We start from the raw sequence: 25,376 nt of genomic DNA, 5'->3' as shown, positions 1-25,376 counted from the left end.
ATAGTTTAGGTTACTGCAACTGTGCTACATGTATGAACATCAGTCAGTATTCCTGTGGAAATTTGGAAGTTAGGAGAGAAATTACTGATCCAGATCTGGAAGGTTTTATTTAATAATATTTTAAAAGGATGGGAGTAGCAGCACCTTAGAAGAAAGCTGTGGTGGCTGTGTTACCTACAAGCTAAAGACTCTTCAGATCGGCTTCATATAGTTCCGCTTTCCTTTTAAACCATGATTACAAAGTGTTTATGTCTACACTAGCTAAAAGAATGGTAAAAGTGCTACCAAAGTTGATAGGTATGGATCTATGTGGTTTTGTGGAAGGGAGGCAGACAATTGACAGCATTAGTAGAACAATAATGATCCAGAGATAAGAAGAGTGTAAAAGTACAGTTGTGTAAGTTAACTTACCATAACAGCAGATGTCTGAATGATCACTGCTGCGATAGCCTAAGCTATATAGAGGTTATATCCTACATAGGATATAACAGCTGGCCAGCATCCAAAGCTTTAGGGCACCTACAATGTGTCAAGGCTATTAGTCAGCTCAAGCTGAGCTGACTTAAAGACTGGTTTGGGCACCAAGCCATTCAGTACTTTCATGACAACTGAAAGGCAAACTAAGCCCTAAGAGGACATTGCTAGGAAAAGTAAAAACACATGTCCACACCCTGGCATAAAAAACAACAAATAATAAGGGGGGGGTCAAAGGAGGGAGCAGGTACTGAAACAACAGTTATTTGAACAGATACTGTTATGGTAAGTTCACTTACACAGCTGTTCTATATTATTCATTTGATCACTGCTGCAATATGGGTCATTACCATAGCTTAAACTGACTACTTGGAGGAAGGATAGCAGTCCAGGAACTCATGGAACTGGTCCTAGCAAAGCCTGTCCTAGACCTGGAGAAGGGGTTTAGTTTACAGTGCTTTGTAAATATGTGCAGAAAGGACCAAGTTGCTGCTTCTAGAATACTTCTAGCATCCAACCCTTTCCAAACTGCCACAGGTGAAGCCAAATTCTGGTGGAGTGAGACATGGCCCTGCCTGGAATTATTTTATGGGAAAAGCAAAAAATAATAGTATGAAACAACCATTTTAAAACAGACTGCTATTACACAGGTTGTCCTTTTTTACCTTCATAAAAAATGAACAACTAATCAGAACTTCAGAAGGATCTTTTTCTGTCAAGACAGTATCTGAAGCAACAAAGGTATGAAGTAGCCTTTCCACTTCATTTTTAGGTCTTGGGAAAGAAGACAAGGAGCTGGAGAGCATGGCTTAAGGTAATCTCAAATAGCACTTTAAGCACAAATGAAGAATTAGATCTTAAAGAAACCCCACCTTTGTGCAAAACAGAAGACTGACTCAGTGTGAGAGCCTGCAACTTGGACACTCTTCCTGGAAGGGTCAAAGCAATTACTAAGACTGCTTTCCATGTTAAGAAACTCAAGTCAGCCTGATGATCTGGTTTAAATGGAGCAAGTTAGTTTTTCCTAACACAAAATTAAGATCTGAAGATGGAGCCTAATCAGTTAGCACACTTCTGTTACAGGACTTCATACAAGAAGGCCCAAAAGACAGATGCTTTTTCTGTTTCTTGGACAGGAATGTTTTTGTATGCTTTTCTAATCCATTCTGCTAAATCCAGGGTAATTCTGAAGATTCAGAAGAACTTTCCAAAAATCATTGTGGTGACTTCCTTCTGGCCCTGACAACCGTGGTTCTTTTCTTCTTTTGGAAATGTACATGGACAATTACCACAAGCTTCCTCACAGACTGGATTCCTTCACACAAAACCAGAGGTATTTGATACCTTTCGACCCCAAACAGCTAAAACCGATTGCCTGGATGATAGAATTTTAATACCTTTTAGGCCCCGTTTCTCTGAGGACATGCAACAGGTATTAATGGAGGCAAGAAAACCTGCTACTATAAAAACATTTATTAACAAATAGAAAAGGTTTTCTAGTTGGTGGCGTATAAAGAACCAGCAGCCATGCAGGGCTACTGTTTCTCTGGTTCTGCAGTATTTGTGTGAGTTACTATCCTGTGGCCTGTATTACCCCTCAAGTCAAGGTTCACTTGTCAGCCATTTTAGCATGGCTGCCAATAGATCCCCCTCTTTCAATGCAATCTCATGTGATATAAGTATACCACTCCCAGGAGGCTTCTTATGTGACACCGTTTTCAAAAACATTTTCACATGAGATTGCATTGAAAGAGGGGGATCTACTGGCAGCCATGCTAAAATGATTTGATGGCGCATTGCAGGAAACAGCTCTGTCTGGTCTGGTGGGGAATTCTCCTGGAAAGGGAAGTACTTTCTATCCACTGTCAAGTGTATCCTCTCCTTGACAAATGGAGAGGGATTTCTATTAACCATATGTTTAGGAGCAGCTGGGTTCACTAAAGCAATAACTGATGCTCAGATCTGGGGTGATGATATAAAAACTAAAAAAAAATGAGGCACTTATTAAAGTTTCTCTACTTTCTTGGGAGCAAGCAAGCTGGCAAAAATCACATGCTGCGAAAAAACAGCCTCAAAAGCCGACAGAACAGGAAGAATAGCAGTACGTATTGGAAATTCCAGTTGTAACAAATCATACTTCCTGAGTGATTGAGAAATGTCACTGTTTTCCTACTGAAACAACTGATTCACTCTAGAAATAATTTCAGTGAAAGGGAATCCTTCAAAATTAATAGCTGGAGCCACATTCTCCTCAGAATCGGAATCAAAATTCTATGGAGATGGCACATAATCTATGCTTTCACAATCATTTTACGTTTCAAACTTTTAAATCTCATCAGAAGGTGAAGAATCCCACTTTCTTTCTGTTATCAGAAAAAAAAAACATGAATTGGGAAAAGAAAATAAGGTATTCAGAAATTCAAGGATATAACTGGTAAATTGTTTAAGAAAAGCTGGCTTTATTTGCAAATTATATTATTTTGTACCTGATGGAACCAGAAAAGGACATCTCAGTGTTGTGGAACATTCTGAAAGGGTTCCGTTTTTTTTCCAGGATATAAGATTAATGAAGATAAAACTACGTCTATATCTATAAAATATGTAACCACACATGAACTGATTCAGCAATACTCATAATTATGGGGACATGATAAAATGAAGTATTTAGGAGTATGGACTAAAAAGGATTCTGTTATGGCAGATAAGGATATGTGGGAAGAGACTAAACAAAAGATAATACAACTGAGAAACTGGAAGCTCTTGCCTATGGATATGGATAGCAAGACACAAGCAGTAAAAATGTTTTTACACAGGTCAGGCATATTTTTTATCAACCAGAGGAGAAGTTGTGGATAGTGATTAATACAGGGCTGCAGTATTTTATTTGGGAGGGGAAGGGGACAAGAGTCAAGTGTGATAAGATGGTCCTCCCAATAGAACAGGGAGATTTGGCATTACCTGATTTGAAGAGATATTTTAATATTGCATAGTTAAGACTGTTATACATAACAGAAACAGAAAGCTACAAGTCAAAATGGAAAGGGATGATGAAGCAAGGCGGTAAATCAAGAAATAAGGGAAAAAAATGGGATTTTGGATGCAGAACCTTAAAGAGAACAACAGACATACAAAATATTGTATTCATAAAATAGCAGGGCTAGCCACCCAGCAGTGTAAACCTTGTCTCTAGATGACTGTCACTGCTGAAGTCACACCCCAACCCCATGAGCAAAAACATTGGAAAAAGGGTTTGTGGATGGATGGAAAGTAGCAGAAAGTATACTAAAAAACAAGCCAACATGGGGATAGTAAAAGGAGATTTTGCTGATAGGGATGACTGTAATTAGAGGTACAGAGAACAGGCAAGAAGGGGCTGAAATTTACTGAAGGAAGCTGGCAAAGGAACCAATATTTTTGAAAGAAATAATTAGAGAGGGAAAAGTAATAGAATGGGAAGAGGCCAAGGAGACATTTAGATTGCAGGGTAGTGACTGCCTTCCCTATCAGGGATTGATATCAGAGTATAGACAAAGAAAAAAGGACAGGGGAATCCTAAATGAAAGACCTGCACTAGTTGAGTTTTTAATAGAACCTAGAACAGAAGCTGCTGTCAAAAAAGGATAATTAGTACAACATATAAAACATTGCATGACAACTATAAGAATAAATCAGACGAGGTCAGAAAAGATTGGGAAGAGAGATTAGATATGCAACTCACAAAGAAACAATGGCAGGACATATGTATGGCTCCCAAATATGTAACAAAATCTAGAAGATTTAGGATATTTGCCTGGAAATGTTTGCATAGATACTTTTATACCCCAAGAAGACTCCAAAAAATTTTCCTCAGGTAGATGGCAAATGGTGGAGGTGTGATGGGGAAGAAAGAGGAACCTAGGAGCATATGTTCTATGAGTGTAATAAATTGGTAGACTTTAAAAATTCCCTACAGAGTACTCTGTCGGGAATACTGTCAGACAATGAGTGTAACTAAGGAAAGTTTTTTTTTTTTTTTTGAGCTGGGATACGGGATCTGAATTGCCTAGACATAATAATGCATTGTTAAGTTTAATTCTGGTGGCTGCCAAAAAAGAGGTTACTAGAAAATGGAAATCAAAATCTAAACCAAATATACTTAAAATAGTGAATATTGTAACAAAGATAAATGTACAGAAAGTGGGATCTTTAGAAAAGGGTAGGAGTAAATTACATACAAAAATTGGAAATTGTGGGAGCAATACACACAGTAAAATGTTTTGGAGGAGGAATGAGTTTAAGGAAAGGCAGAACTTGAACAATTTATGTAATGTTGTTTTGATTACATGATATATAACAGTATATGCGATATATAACATTTGTAAATGTGAACTTCTTAATATGCTTTGATTACTTTTATATAAATCTAAGTTTACCTATACCACAAGTGATAATTCAATAAAGGTGTTTAAAAAAGTTGCAGCCAAATGGCACAGAGTGTTGGGGTAGTGTGGAACATAGCAATGTCAAAGAAGCTAAAAAGTAATCTGTAGAAAATGTTGGGGTGACTAGTGCTTCTGGTGGCACAGAAACCTAGACAATGATGGCACAGCATTTGAGGAAGCTAGATGTAATTAAGATGAACTGCCTGAGATGGGTGGTGGGATGCCCAGTGTGAGGCAGCCAAAGAAATGACTTCAACAGAGAAGAAACCAAAGTAGCTCCAATTGCAGAGAAATTTAAAGGGATCAGAAGATGGTGGTTTGGGTACATGTGTGGGAAAGTAGAAGACAATTTGGTGAAGAGGACTGGGGGAGGGTAAGTAAGCAAGAGGAAATCAGGACATCCAGCAAAGGGATGGATTACAAGACAAAACACCTGCAGCAGTTAGGCTAGACTCTCAAATACGGTAGAAGAGTGGTACTTAATCAAGTGGCAACAGCTCACACGACACCCCAACCCATGTCGAAAAATGTGAAAAAGGAGTTTGATAATGTTGACTATTAATTTGCTGCCCCTAACACCTAAGATTAAAAAACACGTACATCTTTCTTAGAATGTTGCCCCTACATAATTGAGAAGTATACATTTTCAGTGGTTCTCTCTACAACTATAAAAATGCAGTTCTTAAAAAATTACTCCCATCTCTGAGCAAGCTTTGCCGACATCTATGTTGTAGGCATTTGTTTAGACAGTTCTCAATGTTCCTGACTGAAAGCATAAAAGATGGTAAAAATGTACTCGTATGACTACAAATTTTGCTTGGCTATTATCGTGAGACTAGGTCACCAAAGTATATATGAGAGTAGAGCGCTAATCTATAAACTAGTCTGTTAGCATGGCTGCCTTCACTAACAGTATCAGTGATGCCTCCAAGAAATTCTCTAAATCAAGTAGGGAAGATTGCTTAGCCTAACAACAGTGTTCTCACTGAGGTCAGCGTTACCTGCATTTAGAAAATGCAGGTAACGCTGCATTGAAAAAATGCTGCTTAGAAATCAGATCCACTGAGCTGTCTACTGTGTTTGGATGTCTTGCTATCAACTCATTCAGTTGATGCCATCTATCCAGATTAGTCACAGATGGAGAATAGTGTAATGGCAAAGAAAAGCACTGGAGGGACACACTAAAGACATACCTCAAACAAAAAGAGATATGAACTTCACAAGCTGGAAGACACAGCTAATGTTATTTGCATTACAACCTTCATCAGGTAACAATTACACAAACTCCACTCCACACACCTTCAGATAGAAACAACTCTGATCCAAAACAGTACCAAAACAGCAAAATCTTCAGAAGTCAGGAATCGAAAAACAGGAATCAAAGTCAGATCCAAAAGCAAACTCTTAATAATAATAATAATAATAAAGAGTTTGCTTTTGGATCTGACTTTGATTCCTGTTTTTCGATTCCTGACTTCTGAAGATTTTGCTGTTTTGGTACTGTTTTGGATCAGAGTTGCTTCTACCTTCATCAGGTAACAGACTGGTTGATCAGTGGCTAAAGAAGCCAAATATATTTCTCCAACATGGAAAGATCTGCATTTTTTGTGGATATGTGGGTCAAAGAATGGATTACTGAACTACCTCAGGAAGCATCAGTAAAACATGGCAGATATATCAACAAATGTATGATTACTTAAAAAGTATGTATCTTTAAACTCAAATAATCTGCAATAATTGTATGTTTGATGCTTCTTTTTCTGTCATGCATAATATTGTCTGTTTCTGTATATTACTGCCTGTATTCTACTAACTGTTTTGACTTCTATGTGCTTGTATACTAACTGCCTTGTAGAGCTCTTTTCCCCGGGCCGCCACTGAAAATGGGCTCTTTTGGTCCAGTGGACTTTCCTGGTAAACAAATGCCAATAAATAAATAATCTTTCACTCAAGTGACTGATAATACCAAGTTACAGTTGTCATTCATGATGTAGACTCTGCAAACTATAATCACATGCAACATATAAAGTACAGAAAGCATACATTTCACATAATTTTCTTTCAGCAGAAAGGAACAACACCCAGCAACAGAAATCTGAAAAAATGTGGTGGTCTGTTTATCTGTTAACTTACATTTCTCCATTAGAACTGCAAGCATGAAAAGAAAATACCACCATTGAAAGTGTCAACCAAGATAAATCTTCCAGAACATTAATAAAATCACAGAAAATGTTACACAGTGTAGCAAGAAAGGGAAAGGTGAGGATGCAAGGCTTAAACTGTGGGGCATTTTTAAGACAGCACTTAAATACAGGTTTTCATTCAGCACAAAATTCTTAACAAACCTAGAGCACATTTTTCAAGAATAGTACATTACTCTGGCACGAAAATAGCACAACATAACAAAAAGGGATCATTCATCAATCTCTTCCTTTTACTGTAAGTACGATAATAAAAGGACATAGTTTTCTACAAAAACCTTACTGACACAGCTCCACTTTTATGTTTGCTCTATAGCCTTCTGAAAAGGACAAACATTCAGAAAAAATTCTAGTCAGCAGAGGGGCACAACCCTAACATTTTTCATTACAGGATCTGCTGTAGCTTACAGGACCATAAAAATGTTGTTACCAGGTCCAACCTGGGAAACACAGGTGAAGGTCTGAATCCAATGATTATGTGGAAAATTAATAAAGATTACTATCTCTATGCGTGTATATTATTTTCATTACTGGTCATCAAGGTGCTACAATGCATGCTGCCTACAAGGATTCTGTTTACTTGTCATAGTACTCAAATGGCCTGAATATATTTTATATATGGCATCTCTTCAGACTCCACATTATATTACATCTTTTCTTACCCTCAATATTCCTGTCCTACCATCCTCAAATCCTGAAAAATTCAGAAAAAAATATACCATTTCACTCCATAAAAAATACAGGACAAAATAAACATGCACCTTTTAGATACATTATGACAGATAATAAAATGCAAATCGATAAGCTATACACTAGAATACAAGATTCGAATTGTCCTTAAAAACTACAATAAAACTTGTAACTCACATCCATATTTGATCATGGTTTCTTTATGTTGCACAATGTAAAATAATTTGTACTTATTTTTGCAAAATTGACTAATAAAAACTACAATGAAACAAAGAAAAGGGAAAAGAAAATAAGCTATATGGTTAAAGTAGTATTCTGGCTAGAAATAAAATATTAAAACCAAATCAGATTTTACTCTAGGATCTAAACCACTGTTGCTTTTCTTATATCATCATATCAGATGATAATCATATCAGGTATAAAATAAATGATTTTGGTCACATAATTCTAGAAAGCTGATTCTTCTACCAAAATTCATAACCTTCAAACATTATTTGTAATAGTTTTGCAGGTTGTTTCTCAGTAACTGCATCTCTAACTCGGAGATATTGAATGAATTGTCTCGACTACTTTACTGCAATTAAGCAGCTCATGTGTAAATTTAATAATGGTATTTAAAAATGTTTTCTCACTTAAGACATAGGCAAACATACATTAACATTAAAGTAAACATATCATATTAACATTTTTCCATTTACATACATTATTGTAACCATCATCAGTCCAACATTACACATTACACAACGTGCTGGATTCCTACCTTTCCTTAAACCTCATTCCTTCTCCTCCTGAACATTACTCTGCATGAATTGCTCCCATGACTTTCATTTATTTTGAAATTTGCGCCTTCCCTTTTCTAAAGATCCCTCTTCTAGTTTTTTAATCTCTTTTATAATATTCAATACTTCAAATACAGTAAGTTCAGGACTTTGATTTCCATTTCCTAGTAATTAATTTTTTGGCAGCCAAAATAATTAAACTTAATAAGGCCTTACTATGTCTAGGCAATTCCAATCCCATATCTTAGTCTCTCAGCTCAAAATAATAATTTCCTTAGTTACAGCCATTTGCACATCCAATATTTCTGACAGATTCTGACGGAGTACTCTGTAGGGAATTTTTAAAGTCTGCCAACTCATTACACTCACAATATGTATGTTCCTAGTTACCCCTTTCTTCCCCATCACACCTCCATATTTGCTGTCTACCTGAGGAAACATTCTTTAAAGTCTGCTTGGGGGTATAAAAATACCCATGTAAACACTTCCAACCAAAGATCCTAAACCTTCTGGACTTTGTTACATATCTGGAAGCCAAGCGTATGTCCTCCTATTGTTCTCTTGTAAATTGCTTTTCCAGTCTTTTCTAACCTCCTATAACTGATTCATATAGTTATCATGCAATATTTTATATGTCCTACTAATTATCCCTTTTTAACAGCATATTTTGTTCTAAATTCAACTCTACCAGAGTAAGCATTTCACTTAGGATTCTCCTAGCAATTTCTCTTTGCCTATACTGTAATAGCAATCCCCGACGGGGAAAGCATTCTTTAACCTGAAGTCCAAACCTCTTATTGGTCTCATCCAACTCAATTACATTTCCCTCTCTAATTATTTCCTCACAATAATTTGGTTTATTTGTCAGTTTTCTGAAGTAAATTACAACCCCCTCACCAATTTTCTGTACCCCTACTTGCAGACATCCTTAATAAAATCTCTTTTCTTCATTTTTGTGTTGGCTTAGTTCTTAGAATACTTTCTGCTACTTTACAAATATACTATTCTGCATGGTTATTACTCTCTTTAAGGATATGAATACAAAATCCCACTCTGTTTCTTGAACTTCCCTTCTACTTCAACTTCATCCCTTTCCATTTTGAATAACAACACTCTGTGTTATGTACATGAGCTTTAACTGAGTAACTCTAAAATATCCATTCAAATCAGATAATCTTAAACAACCTTACACTATTGGAAGGATCTACTTATCCCAACTTAACTCTTGCCCTATTCCCCTCCTATATAAATTCCGTCACCTATTTATTATTGTTCACAACTTCTTCTCTGGTTGATAAAAATATGCCTGACCTGTACATAAAACTGAAGGGACCAAAAACATTTTCACTTGCTTGTATCTTACTATCGATATCCATTAACAAGAGTTTCCAGTTTCTAATATATTTTTAGTCTCTTCCCACATATTCTTAGGTGCCATAACAGAAGCCTTTTTAATCCATACTCCTGAATACTTCATCTTATCATGTCCCCATAAATATGGGTTTTGCTGAACCATTCATGTGTGTGTACACAATTTTCGGTTATAGTCTTTGTTTTATCTTCACTAATTTTATATCATGAAAAGACTCAAAGCTGTCTCAAAATGTTCCACAACAATTAGATGCCCTTTTCTGAATTTATCAGGCACAAAATAATAATATCTGCAAATAAAGACAACTTTTCTTTATTACCATACCAGCTGTATCCTTGTATTTCTGAGTCCCTTATTTTCTTTGACAATGGCTCTAAATATAAAACCAATAATAAAGGGGAAAGAGAACACACTTGTCTGGTTCCTCTGTTCAAACACAACTTATCAGAAAGGAACCCACCCACTTTAATTCTTGCCACCAATCCACAAAGTATCCTCCTAAGTAACCTTATTATTGTATCAAGAAATGCAAATGCTTCCATTGCTCTACTCAAAAAAATCCAAGCCTACTCTACCAAATGCTTTCAATGCATCAAGAGCCACTTAGAGAGGTATGTTCTTATATTCTGCTTCCCTCTTGTTCATCACTGTTCCATTAATGTCAAATGTTTGCCTCCTCTCTACAAAACCACACTAAACCATGTCCATCAATTTTGGCAATGCTTTTGTCATCCTTTTAGTTAGTATAGACAAATACTTTATAATCATGGTTTAAAACTGAAATGGGTCTATATAAATCTGCGTCTGATGGGTCTTTGCAGTCTTTAGGTAACACAGCCACCATAGCTTTCATTCAAGATGCTGGTACTTTACCTCCTTTTAAATTACTGTTATACAAAATATTCCAGATCATTATCACTTTCTTCCCTACTAACTTCCAAAACTTCTACAAGAATATCATCTGTTCCTGGAAACTTTCCTGAAGACTGATTGATACATAAATGTTTTAGCTCAACTCTTCCTTTCTTAACAGTAAGTTGTTAGCCTCCTCTACCTCTAACCTTGATAAAATTAAGTCTTCCATAAAAATTTAAATTGCGCTCTTTATTTCCACATTTCCATGCTTTGTACACATTTTTTTGTAAAATTTTCCAAAATATCTCTAATACCTCTACAGGATATCTGGTTATTTATTTATTTATTTATTTTTTGTTATAGGCTCCCTAAGTTTCTGTTGCCCAAGTCTGTTGTGCTAAATGTTTTTGTGCTCTGGAGTTATCATAAAAAACAGCAATCTTTCTAAACTTATGCATATTATCCAGATACTCCATTATTTTATCTTCAGCATTTGTGCCATTTCTTGTTCTGTGAGATTACCCTGATTCTGCAATAATTTAACCTTTGTCAGCCCCTGTAAGAAATTCACATTACTTCTTTCCCATATATCATTCTCTTTTATTTCTACCCTATTTTAAAACTCCATTTTCATTTTATCCCACCCACTAGCTATAACTTGTGAAGATATTTCCATCTTCCCTAATAACTCTCAAATAGTTTTCACTACCCATTCATTAAGCTACTCTCTTTTTATCGTGGAGGTGGGAGAGTGCCAGTGTTTCATTTTTATGTCAGTATCTTGAATTTTTTTTATCTTGTTTTCTTGGTGCATGATCTGAAATAGTTACTGAATATGTCTCAAAGTTTTCAATTAAATGCACACGTTCCTGTGAAATTAAATTTTTATGTAGTCTATCCCATTTATTGTACCTTGAGGAATATGTAAATTCTGACCAAAATCCTACTATTGAACTCATATCTTCCATGCCGTTTCCCCTTATAGGTCCTCTGATAAATCCTCACTACTATAAATAAAGTTTGCTGGTTTACTTTTTGTTGGATAAACTATTTCCTTCTTAGCCTGTTATGCATCAAAATGTCTTTGATTCTCCAGGAAAAAGTATTCTGAAGACAAATGGAGACAACTTGAATAGATTGCTGGAATAAATGTTCTTCTCTTCTGCCAGGTGTGCAGTGAATAATCATTTTCTACAAACACTTTGCTGTCTCCAATTTTTAATACTTTTCCCTTCTGCCACAATTTTCTCTGGATCAACTCTTTCTGCTGGTATGACTGCACCTTTACTAATGTAAGTCTTGTCTGGTTTCTCATGGCCAGGTTTGGAGCATGCACTCGATGTGCCCTTTCAGTTAACAAATTCTGCTGTGGAATACAAGTCCAGTATTCCTTATTTATGCTTTCATAAAATTAATACAGTGTTTCTTTCCAGTGTTTCTGGTATAGCGCAAAAAAAAAAAAAAACTCAGGTTTTCTCTGTGTGCTGTTGTCTTCTAACTCTACCATTTTTTAAAAACAGCTTTTCTTGAGAAATCTCATACTCAGCCAGTCTTTTCTTCATTTCAACCTATGATTTTTGCAGTTTTTTCAGTTCATCTGAACAACTAGTTAAAGCTTCTTCTATTTTTCCAGCCTTTTGTTATTTGAATTGCTACTAGAACAGGAAGGGTTAACATTCCTTCATCTGCCAGGCAGTATGTGATGCATGGGGTGCATCACCAACATCTCAGCCCAGCATCTAGGTTCTGCCCATGATTCTCACATCTGGCACAGAAGCACACTCTACTTCCTTTTTCTATGTGGTAGGATACCCCACTTTCTCCTTGTTGGTAACTGGACATTTTCCCTATTCATAGTAGTATCTGTAGGTATATTTTGTTAAATGTATTATTTAGGACAAAATCCAATTTCCTTTATGTCCCCACTTTTTTCCCAGGTATTGCAGGCTACCCACTTGAATAGACGTTATGTACCTACAATATCTTGGTATCTGTGTTGTCCAGTTTCATTATGCATCATAAATGAGTCTTCGCATCCGACCTCAGATCCAACTTGCCATTTCTTCCAGACATACGATCCGAGCTTCAAACTCCTCCCTCTACCACAATGCCTCACTCCTCTTCAAAAATTCAGATTGAGTTTGCTGCCCCTTCCTCAAGATGGTTATCCCAAAGATAGTAGAAATACAGAGAAGGAGACCTACTGGAGTCTGTTTAAAACTAGGAACCAGAGGGTTCTGTAATCCTCTAGATCACTCTCAGTTGTACGAAGAAGGGGGATGGAGGTTGGGATGTGATGCATAATGAAATTGGATAACACAAATACCAAGTTATGTTAAGCACATAACTTCTAATCTGTTGTTGTCCATTTCATTATGCATCACGACCGGGTCAGAGTTCCCAGCTGCATAAATCCTGATAGGACCTCAAGGAAGAATATGTCTGAGCACCGCAGAACCAAAGGGTACTCTGTTCCTAGAAATGTCCAACTTGTAGTGAGACACAAATGTATGAGCTGTGGACCAAGTAGCTGTGGAGCAGACTTCATCAACTGGAGTTCTAGCAGAAAAAAAACTGATGCTGTTGAAATTGATCTGGTGGAGTGAGCTCTAACTGGATGGGGAAGTTGCTTGCCTTGCTGAGAATAAACTGCAGAAGTACACTCCATAATCCATTTGGTAATGTAACCTTAGTGACAGCCTAACCCAGTCTGTTTGGCAAAAAGGCAATGAACAACTGTTCAGATTTTCTGTGAGGTCTAGTTCTATGCAAGCAGAAATTTAACTGTCTGAACATCCAAGGAATGTAGCATCTATTCATCCTTATTGGAGTAATTAGGAAAAATATGGGAAAGTGGAAAGTCTGGTTAATGTTTGTCTCTGAAATGATGTTTCGTATGAAAGAAGGATTCGTTCTAAGAGAAAGGTTGAAGAAGGTTATGTACTGTGGTTGAGAAGACAGAGCTTGTAATTATGATACTCTTCTAGCTGACGTAATACCCACCAGAAAGTCCGCCTTCCATGATAAATACTTTAATTCACAAGAACTAGCAGGTTCAAAGGGTTTCTGGGTGAGATCCTGGAGTACCAATGTAAGATCCCAAGGAGGAGCAGGATCTTTGATCAGAGGCCTAAGATGAAAAACCCCTTTTAGAAAGGCCCAGCATAGTTTGGAATTGAAAAGAATAGAGGAAAAGCCAACTCTCTTCCCCACATGGAAATTTCTGATAGCTGCCAGTTGCACCTTTATGGTAGAAAAACTAGCTCCATCCTGGAAAAGTGAGCTTAGGAACATAAGGCTGTCAGAGACTGAAGCTGAAAAGGGGTCAATTTACCTTTGTGAGGCCCAGATGGAAAACCTCTTCCATTTGCTACAATATATTTTCTTGATGGAGGGCTTTTGAGAGGCAAGCATAATTTCACAGACTGGGGAAGGTAGCCTAGACTTTAGCAATATCACTGGAAGTGGAGAAATCAAGCAGTTAGTTTGAGGGATCAGAAATTGGGAATTTGTTGTTCCGACGGATGGGAAATCAGATCCTGTCTACGATCCACTATCCATGGAGGATATTTGCTGTGAGACCACAGCAAGGGGAACCATACTGGACAACTCCAGTGAGGGACAATGAGGATTATATTTGTCTTCAACCTGCTGGCTTTTTGTAGAACTTTGGGTTTCAGGGGAATCGGAGGAGAAGCATAAAGAAGACCCAAGGGCCAACTGTGGATAAGAGTATCCCTTGGCGACTCCCATGCAGGAAGGATTAGAGCAAAGTTCTTGCTGCACTTGTTGTTTAGGAAAGAGGCAAAGAGGTCACAGCAAGGTTGGCTGCAACAGCTGAATATCTCCTTCGGTACCGACTGGTTCAGGGACCACTCGTGAGGACTTAATATCGACCTGCTCAAACAGTCCGCCAGAACACTGGATTCTCCCGGGATGTGTGTTGCAGTGAGAAAGTGGTTTGAAGTGAGTGCCCATTCCCAAACCCTCATGGCCTCTCTGCAGAGCGGATAAGAACAGGTTCCCCCCTGCTTGCTGATGTACTATACTACTGACATAGTGTCTGTCAAAATTGTAATTGTCCCCAGAGGAAGGCAGTCCTGAAAGACTTGCAACATGAGAAGAACCACCCTCATCTTCTGGACTTTTATGTGCAATTTGGTCTCTGTGGGGGACCACGTGCCTTGCACCATCCTTCCATGAAAATGCCCCCCCACCCCAAAAAGGAGATGTCTGTGGTTATTGTGGTCACGGAGATGGGGGGGGGGTGAAGGGTCTGCTGACATGAAGGTCGTCTGTAATCATCCACCACTGCAGGTGACACCTGCAAATCGGAGTAAGCCCGACCAGGGTTGATAACTGGTGACATCGAATAGACCACTGTACTGCCAGGGTCCACTGGAGAACTCGCATGAAAAACCTGGTTAAGGGCACTAGAAGAATGGCAGCTGACATGGAACCTAAAGCCATGAGGACTTGGTGAACTGGAGCAGAGGGGGTGTCTAGTAGGCATTGAGCATGCTGCCTCAGGTATCCTATTCTCTCTGTAGGGGTAGGGCTGCAACTTGGGTGACCATGTTCAATTGTGTTCTGCACTGCGGGTCATCTTGGATTTTGTCATGTTTACTGTGATTTCCTGGTGGCGGAACAGGCACATCACCTGAATCACCTGGAGTAGTTGATGTCTTGTGGGTGCCATTACAAGCCAATCCTCCAGCTAGGGAAACACCTGGAATCCCTGCTGACGGAGGTGAGCTGCAAACAATGCCATGCATTCAGTGAACACCCGCAGGGCAGTGCTGAGGCCAAAGGGATGTGCTCTGAACTGGTAAGGATCGGCCTCAAGCCAAAAGCATAGATAACTCCTGGAACACCTGTCTATTTTGATATGATAATACGAGGAGTCTTGGAGATCTGCAAAGTACATCCAGTCGTCCTTGCACAGGAGCAGCAGAATGGACTGTACAGTAACCATGCAGAACTTTGCCTTCTTGAGAAATAGATTCAGACTGCTCACATCCAGGATGGGTCGGAGGTCCTCGGTCTTCTTTGGCACCAAACAAAAGCACAAGTTCTGCATCCTAGCTGTTTGGTTGGGACCCGCTGGATGACATTTTTGTGTAGAAATGTCTGTATTTCTAGAAGGGCACTCTCCCTCTGACTGGCTGGCATGTCAGGGAGATGCTCCTCACTGTGGGGAGGAGGAGGAAGAAGGTAAAATGAAATATAGTAACCTCTGGAAATTATGTTTAACACCTGAGATTCATTTATGTCTGTCCAGGCTTCTGGGTGTAAAGACAGTCCGCCCCTGACTGCCTCCGGAGTAGGACAGTCAGGCAGCACTTCAAGAGTGCTGAAAAGGCTGGTCAGAGAAGGGTTCCCTGAAGCCCAAGTTTTGTGGACCCCCCTCTCCCTTTGGGGCAGCGTCTACCATTGAATTATCTCCCTCTGCCTCTAGAAGAGGATTCATCTTGTAAATCAGGAAAGGGTCCTTGGGATTTACAGAACCACATCTTCTTCCCACTCCGTTGGTTCCTTGAAAAGGTCTGTTGGGGGGAAGAAAACTTGATCCCTATGGCTGACAAGGTCTTGCTCCTCTTGTTCAGTATGGGTAAGAGTCTCCATAACTGATGGTCCAAACAAGGAGGAACCGTAAAGGGGGCATTAATAAATTACACCTTAAATGGGTCTGCAAACCTGCACAGTCTCATCCACGTACATCTCCTAAGGGCTATGCCGGAACCAGCTACTCGAGACATTCCCACTGCCATGTGGGAGATTAGGCTCATCGAGGAGTCAGCAATAGAACCACAGTGTTCAGCTGGGTGGAAACCTTTCGGAAGTTTTCCTCTGACAGTGACTGCATCAGAGAGGTGGAAATTTCCTTTACCAGGTCTGTCTGGAAGTGCATGAAGTGTGCCAGACAATTTAATGCTCTCAGCAAAAAAAAAGTGGCTGAGGCATACACCTGATTCCCATGTCTAAGGCCTGGGACTTTCTGTTCGGGGGGGGAGGGTGAAAAGTTAAACTCTGTTCAGCGAGCTCTTTTTTGGTGGTTGCACACACCACAATGGCACCAAACAGGACATTTCCCCTCCAGAAGGGATGATCTTGAGGTGGGCTAAGGTACTATTCCACAGGCTTCGCGGATGGTTCCATGGTGTCAGTCTCCTTCCAAGCCTGGCGGGAGATGAGCTCAATAAGTTGGTCCACCGGTGGGGTCACCCAGGATGTAGATGGTCCAGTTCTAAATGGCTCCAGAAAAACGGACTCCTCCGAGGAAGGGGGCTGGGAAGACCATCCACACTTTTGTTTCAGGATTTCTAAGATATCTTCAAAAGAGATATCAGGGGGATCCTTCCCCTTCTTCGAAGTCAGCGTCTTCTATCACCAACTCCAAGGGGGAGTCTATGTGCTTCCTCTTGCACTGATGCTTCGGGAAGACCTCCTCTGTGGGATACTTGGGGAAGGACTCAGAAGATAGGGGAACCCCTTGCTGAAGGGTAGGCTGGAGGCTCTCCGGAAGGGGCTGACTATGGATTGGATGGATGGGAGCAAAGCTTTGATCCACAGGGGATTAGGTAGGGCCTGGTGGAGGAGGGACCATGTCTCATGGCATTGAGAAAGCCCTCTCTGTCACCTGGAATGGCAAGGATGCTGGAAGATCCTGCCCCAAACGCCGAAGCCCCTAAGGGTGAAAGAGACGAGGCCATCCTGGATCTGACATCACCAGAATGCAACAGACCCAAGCTGTCAAAGGCTGAGGCCTCCAGAGGAAGGGATGGCTCCAAGAAGGTCAGAGCCAACACCAGCCCTGAGGACCTGGCACTAACACCTCTTGTCCTGGACCTGCTCTGCTCCAACAGAATTGGGGCCGAGCCAGTCTGGGATACTGTTGAAGCCAGGGAAAAAGATATCCCATGATCTGAAGCCGGTCTAGTCAGGAATATTAGCCCCTGCAGCTCCGAAGCAAAGGCCTGGATCAGAGGAGGAGGCTGCTGCAGTATCAGTATGAGAGTTTTTATTGGTCCAGTATGGGTCAGAGAAGGCAAAACCTCCAGCTGGATCTGGCCTTTTCTAGAAACTCATCATTCGATCCACATCAGAGTGGCAGAGCCGAGAGGATCAAGAAAACAGGGAAGAATGAGTCGACCGAACAGGTGACTTGCGTGGCTGGGCAGTCTGAGTCAGTGAGGGAGACTTGCTCCAATGCAGAGTATAATTTTGATATCTCTGATCTGGTCTGGTGTGACTTGGAGTCCATTCCAGAGACAAGAAGCTGTGGATTTGTATGATTTCAGATGGCTCTGAGTGCCTGCTTGGACCCCCATGTCAGGAGATCCAGCAGAGTGGGAGGTTTGGTTGGCGCAAACTCCCCTGAATCCGAGGGGCTTCTTGGACGAAGAGAGAAGTGAGGGCAGGAGGGATCCAATACTGACGGATCCGAAAGATTCTTGCGCTTTTCTGAAGTAGAAGACGATGTCCCTGGGGAAGCATAGAGGGAACGTTTCTTTTGAATAGGAGTCTGGACTCCGGAAGGAAGAAGCCCTGTTAAAATAAGCTTATTCCTCCTATTGACAAGGGCCTGGGGATTGAAGGCCGAGCAGATGTCGCATGGCATCTCCAAGTGCCCCAGACCCAAGCAGTAAATGCACCTCTTAGGTGCATCCGACTGGGGAATCTTATGCCCACAAGAAGCACACCTCTTAAAACCAGAGGGTTTTTCCAGCTTGTCTGCCATGCTGGAGAAAAGCACTCACACAAGCACTACTCACCCACTCACAACCAACTACTGTACCACTCAAATTACAACTAAGAAATAGAGGGAGAGCTTTTTTTTTTTAAAGAGGATTTTAAAGAGTAAAGAGAGAAAGAGAAAATTTGAAAGTCTGGAAGATCCTTAACACCAGCGACAACTACAGGAAAAATTGTCTAATGGGAGGGGAGGTTATGTCTAAAAGTATGCTAACTACTAAAAGAGGTCTAAACTTACAGGAAAATTTACAAAAAGACATAAGAAAATTCCACTTAACTGAAGAGAGGCTCGCAATCGCATCTATGCTGGAAGATGGCAAACGAGGTCTGGAGGTTTGAAGAGGAGTGCGACATCATGGGAGAGGGAGGAGTTTGGGGCTCAGATCGTATGTCTGGAAGAAATGGCCGAGTTGGATCCGAGGATGTATCCAAAGACCCATTCGTGATGCATAATGAAATGGACATCAGATTATTGGCTGGTGGTAGCAGTCTGCAATCCAAGGGGAGCTTCTAAGGAAAGCTTAAACACCGCCCTGTCCCAGACATGGAATGTCATTCAGTGTGTGTCTGGATTGCAGGAAGCTCATTTCCATTTCCTGGATGAGTCTGGGGATGCCCTGCAATATGACCCTGCTACTGCATGCATGTTGCATTCTGCACAACATGATCATGCATTGGTCTAGTGCTCAACAGTCAATGAGTGTACAATCATGATTTCTTTCTGTTATTTTTGTAGCTGATAAATTAATGCAATCTTGTGCAAGTTTAAATATCCCACTGGAGATTATTTGAGAAAAGCAGCACTCAGTACAACTGTCTAGACGTAAACTTAACACTTACAATATTTCATAGCTTTTTAAGCTGCCATTGGTGCAGCTGTTAGCATGCTTGCTTTTGGTGCAGGAGGCTGCGGGTTCTATTCCCACACCAGGAAGATGCATTACTGACACTGTAGTGTAGCAGAAGGGGGGGGGGGGTGTTGCACTCCTGAGAGTGCTGCTCTTTGAATGAGATGTTAAACTGATGCCCTATTTGCATATGTAGGTGGTAACTCAGGGATATAAAAGGTCCTATAGACCTATCGAAAAAGAGTTAGGTCTTTTGTTAGACTGGAAATAGGAAGATAAGAAAGCTGGAAATGAGAGAGAGAGAGAAGACAAGAGATACAGAAATCAAAAGGGTTATTGTGCTGGAGTTGTCAATTTAGGGCAGTTCTTTCAATCTGGAGGGTTAAACTTCATTTGTTGAAAATGTACACAGCTTTGTGTGTTTGTTCAAAGTTAATATGAGACTGGAGTGTTCTGAAAATCCATTTAGTTTTTTGTATTAGGGGTTTCATTAAAGCAAAAAGTCTTAAAATGTGACAAAGGTTCAAATGGAGATGAAAAGACACAAAGCAATCAGCCTGCCAAACATTAGTGACTACTCAATCCATATTATCTTGAAATGTAAATAGTATTACAGGTACAGACAAAAAGGAAACCATATTGAATTATATTAAGAAATGCACAGTGCAAATATCAATGCTACAGGAGATGCATTTGGAAAGAAATGATTACATGAATTTGATAAAGGATTTCAGGATGGATATTCAGCAGAATATAAAAGTCAGAGGAAAGGGGGAGTAACAATACTGATTTCTAGATGGGCTCCAATATAATGAGAGAAGGAAAAATACAGTAATGAAAGATTTGCTGTAGTAAGAGGCTGTTGGCAAGGGAAGAAGATTACCCTGACAAGTATTTATATTTCACCAAAAACTGCTATTATGAAGATTAAGAAAAGTTTGGGAGAAATTATCAGCTATCAGCCGATACCTATAGGTGGGGACTGTAACCTGATTTGCAGTAGTTAGGATATATCAGGGGGCCTAAAAGGGAAAATATAACAAAGGAGGATAGATTTCTGAAGAAATGTATGAAAATATTTGGTATTGAACATGTAAATCCAGAAGTAGGAATTTATGAAAGAATGGCAAAGGTGTTGCCAAAATTGACAGATATGGATCAGTGTGGTTTTGTGGAGGGAAGGCAAACATTTGACAATGTTAATAAAACAATGAAGAATCAGAGGGAAACCAAATATAAGAAAATACCACTGCTGTTGGTAAGTCTTGATGCACAGGAAGCATGTGACAGAGTAAGCTGGGATTTTATGAGTAGGGTAATGGAGGCATTCACATTCCCTGATACAAAAATAAGGTTAACTAGGAGGATATCTGAAAGACTGGAGGCAAGAATTAAAGTGGGATGGTTTCTCTCCGATAAGTTTTGTTTGAATAGATGAGCCAGGCAGGAGTGTCCATTTTTTGTTACTTGTTTTAGATGTAGAACCATTGGCAAAGGAAATAAGAGAGTAAGAAATTCAAGGATATGATTGTTATAGTAATCAAGAAAAGTTGGCTTTATTTGCAGATGATATTTTTTACTTGAAAAATCCAGAAAAGGACATTTCAGTGTTGGTGAACAATTTGAGACAGTTTCAAGTTTTTTCAATGCATAAAATTAATGAAGATAAAACAAAGGCTATAATGATAAATTATATACCCTGTACACAAACTAGTGCAGCAATACCCATATTTATGACGACATGATAATATGAAGTATTTAGGAGTGTAGATTTAAAAGAATTATTTTATGACAGCTAAGGATATGTGCGAAGAAACTAAAAAGATAATGCAAGAACTGAGAAACTGGAAGCTCTTACTTATAGATATGAATTAGTCCCTTTAGTTTCGTGTAGAGGTCAGGCCATATTTTTTTATATCAACCAGAGAAGTTGTGGAAAATAAGTAGTAAAGAATTGAACAAGTTTATCTGGGAGGGGAAGAGAGCAAGAGTTAACCAGGATAATCTGATCCTCCCAAAAGAAGATGATTTTTATGACTACCTGATTAGAAAGGATATTTTACAACTGTATAGTCAAGGCTCACATACATTACTGCAGTGGCTCTGCTGGACAGAGGCAAAGGGAACTAATGGCTCTGCTAGACAGAGGCACAGGGAACTAATCTAAGGGGCGGCGAAAGACAACACATTCTGGCTAGGCTTATAGATGCCCTCGGGCAGACAGCCTAGTACTTACCTGTGAACCTATAACACAAGCAGAAGATTATAATTCATAGGGGAAAGGGGTGATGATGAACCAGGGAGGGAGGTGTTCAAGAAATAAGGAAAGGGTGGGATTTTGGATTCAGATCCTTGAGGAGAACAACAACCAGAGAGAATATTATATTTATAAAGCTGCATAAAGTATTCTAAGAATTAAAAGAATATGGGAATGGAGACGGGACATTTTTCCAATAGGGGTAACGGCAAGTAGGGGTACAGAGAACAGGCAAGAGGGGGCTGGAATTTACTTGTGAAAACTAGCAAAGGAACCAAGGCATTGGGAGGGAAAGGTAACATTGTGGGATGAGGCCTAGAAGAAGTTTGGACTCCAGGTTAGAGACTGCCTTCCCTATCAGGAATTGAAATCAGAGTATAGGCAATGAGAAAGGGATATGGGAATCCTAAGTGGAAGATCTGTTCTGGTTGAACCTACAACCGAAGCTACTATAAAAAAAGATTAATTAGTACAGCATATATAATATGGCATGAAAACTATAAGAATCAATCAGAAGAGGTTAGAAATGAGTGGAAAGTGAGACTGGAAAAGCAGTTTAGAAGAGAACAATGGAAAGACACATGTATGGCTCTCAAATATGCAACAGAGTCCAGAACATTTTGAAATTGTTGCTTGGAATTGTTTGCATAGGCATTTTTATACCCAAAACAAACTTCAAAGAATTTTTCCTCAAGGTAAATAGTAAATGCTGGAGGTGTGATGGAGAAGAAAGAGGTACCCAAGAACAAGTGTTTTGGGAGTGTAATGAGTTATTGGCATATTTAAAAAAATTCCTATAGAATACATCAAAAATACTGGGGCAGCAAATGGCTGTTACGAAGGAAAAACATTTTTTTTAGCTGAGATACAGGATCAGAATTGCCTAGATACATTAAGGCCTTTTTAAGTTTAATTCTTGTGTGTGCCAAAAAAAGCAATTACTAGAAAACGAAAATCAAAATCTAAACCAACCATCCTTGAAGTAGTGAATATTGTAACAGAAATAAAAGAACAAGAAGTGGGATCTTTAGTAAATGGTAGAGTAAAATACATAGAAAATATGGAAATTGTGGCAACAATGCAGGCAGAAAATGTTTTGGAGGAGGAACGAGGTTTAAGAGATGACAGGAACTGAATAATTTATGTAATATTGCTTAGATTATACATCACGTTTATTGTTATATATCCTATAATGTTTGTAAATGTGAACTTGTTAATATGGTTTGATTACTTTTATGTAAACATAAATTTGCCTATGTCAGAAATGATAATTCAATAAAGGTGTTTAAGGGGGGAAAAATATTATATATATATATGATCATAGGTTACAAGGCCATTGGCCCTGTGGCCCTTATAAGCCTAGCCATGAGTTTAGCCCATGTTTATCCAGGTTGCGCTTAAAAAGAGGTAAAGAGGTACTCTGCTTGATGTGGAGAGGGTGTCTAGTTCACAGATGGGAGGAGTCACTGGGACACACATCTGTCCCGCCAACAAGTCCTACTGATGTCACAGACCAGGTTGAGGTTGCATGTACGGGTTACTCAAGTGGAGCTTGACTTGTGGATATACAACAGTCCCGTCAAGGTGGGGTCTGAGATCGCCTTGTAATCCAGACAGAGGTCACCTCTGAGGAGTCTGTATGAAACTGAGTGGAGGGATAGGGCTTTTAGCTTATCTGTGTAGGGTAGATTTTTGAGGCCCTGGATTCTCCTGGTGAGGAACCTCTGTGGTCTCTCCAGCTGCTGCATGTGCTTTGCAAGGTACATGCCAAACGGGGCATTGTACTCAATAATGGGCCTTATAAAGGAAGAATACAGGGATGTTACGACCTCCATGTCCCTGGACGAGATACCCTTAGTTATGAGGTGGGCCATGTAGAAAGCTTTCCGTACAATGGAAGCAACATGGTGGTCAAAAGTCAGGCTGCTATCAATCTGGGTTCCCAAATCTCTCACGACTGATTGCATGCTTAGGATGTTGTTATTAATGTGATCATTTGTGGGGATGTCACTCTCCCCGAAGGGGATGATGATGATGCATTTTTTGGTGTTCAGCTTGAGGTCATATTTCTGGCAACAGTCATTTGTTTGGGTGAGACCCTCTTGGAGGTTGCCAATGTCCTTGCTAATGAGGTTCATGATAATCCGTTCCATGGTCTTGCAGATCAGGCTAGTTAGGCTGATGGGTCTATAATTTCCCAGATCGGGATGCTCCACCTTTGTGTAAAGGGATGACAGTGGCTGTACTCCACTCAGCTGGGACAAAGCCAGTACTCAGACTTTGGTTGAATAGGGTGCCTAATGGTGCTGCAAGTTTCTGCCTGAGTTCATGTAGGATGCAGCCTGGGATGTTATCGGGTCCCATGGAGGCTGTATTTTCTGCTTTTGAGACAGCAGAGATGACCTGATCCCTAGAAATAAGGGGAAGGGGGCAGGTACTGAGAATGTCCTGGTTTACTGATTGGGGGGGGGGGGGGGACAGAAGAGTGAAATTTTCACTAAATCTGTCAGCCAGAAACTTTGCTATATCTATGGCATTTGTATATGTGATGTCCTTGACCACCAATTCTAAACAGATCTGGGTGCTTCCTTTGAGAATGCAGACATATGTGAAGAAGGCCTTATGACTGTCTCTAGTAGATGTGGCCAATTTGGACTTGAAGTTTGCTTTGTAGAATTTCACTAGTGCTCTTATTTGCTTGTTCAGGCTAAGGGGAGATTGGTTCCATTTGGGCACCGGTGCCTTCTTGCTCCAGGATAGCAAGTTTTTTCTTTTGTTATAGAGTTTTACTACAGATGTCCACTAGACAGGTTTACTCTTCCTTGCTGAGAATGATTTAGTCCTGTAAGGTATTCCTGATTCTATGCATCTATATAAATGTTCATACAGTGCTTTGGTACAGTTTTGGATACTAGTGCCAGTTCCTAGAGAGGGGGGAGGGGGCTGTGAAGTTGTTTATACCATCCCTCAGGATGCTGCAATCAACTCTGGAGAAGTTTTTTTGTTTGACCCTAGTTGGGGGGGGGGGGGGGCAGGAGGAGGTTGTGACTTTGAAAAGGACCGCTTTATGGTCAGATCTTACCAGGGATGATGATACTGCAGGAACGTTGCAGTGGTTACCTATGTTGGTTAATACCAAGTCCAAGATATTACCACTTCTTGTGGGGATATCGGCTAGAAGTTCCAAAGCATTTGCATTGACAACATTGAGAAATCTCTGGGCATTTGTGTTCTGGCAAGAGTAGTTATTCCAGTCTATATTTGGGTAGTTAAAGTCATCCAAGATCAGGGTAAAGGGTTGAATCTTGATAGATTCCAAGAGGTCCAGATAGGGAGATTGGGCATCTTGAGCCAAATTTGGGCGCTGGTAGCTAGCTATGATTTGCATAGGAGTCTTGTCAATGGTTAATTGCACTTGGAGTGTCTCCTGTGCATCATACTGTTTGACCAGCCTGCAGCTGTGTATGTCTTTGATATATATTGAAAAAACACCTCTTTTGGCTTTACTACCCACAATTTGGGGTCTGAATGTATGATAGGATGAGTAACCAGGTAAGGCTGGGGTGTTCTCCACAGCTTTGAACTAGGTTTCTGTGACTGCACAGATGTCAGCATTTTCCAGGGTTAAGAATGCTTGCAATGAGTGCAGTTTCATGTCTAGACTCCTAGCATTTAGCAGCATGAACTTTAATTTGCATTTTGTTGAAAGTTTTATGTTGGTAGT

At 39.9% G+C, this 25,376-nt stretch overlaps 1 protein-coding gene across 10 annotated transcripts in view; it reads right to left on the bottom strand.

The window, feature by feature from the left end:
* The window catches only part of SH3GLB2 (SH3 domain containing GRB2 like, endophilin B2), a 1,772,316-nt gene that overhangs the window by 168,636 nt on the left and 1,578,304 nt on the right, over positions 1-25,376 (bottom strand). For 7 of the 10 annotated variants that reach the window (XM_044057951.1, XM_044057956.1, XM_044057957.1 and 4 more), the window contains one exon: positions 7,029-7,043. The exons of the other annotated variants lie outside the window; for them this stretch is intronic. In XM_044057951.1, the coding sequence (XP_043913886.1) occupies positions 7,029-7,043 (15 nt within the window). The remainder of the gene's footprint in view (positions 1-7,028; positions 7,044-25,376) is intronic. 10 annotated transcript variants of the gene reach the window in all.

The sequence above is a fragment of the Protopterus annectens genome, chromosome 16.part0, assembly GCF_019279795.1.
Source record: "Protopterus annectens isolate FY-2018-M chromosome 16.part0, PAN1.0, whole genome shotgun sequence".
Classification (NCBI taxonomy): Eukaryota; Metazoa; Chordata; order Ceratodontiformes; family Protopteridae; genus Protopterus; species Protopterus annectens.
This window is presented reverse-complemented; position numbering and strand designations above follow the sequence as displayed.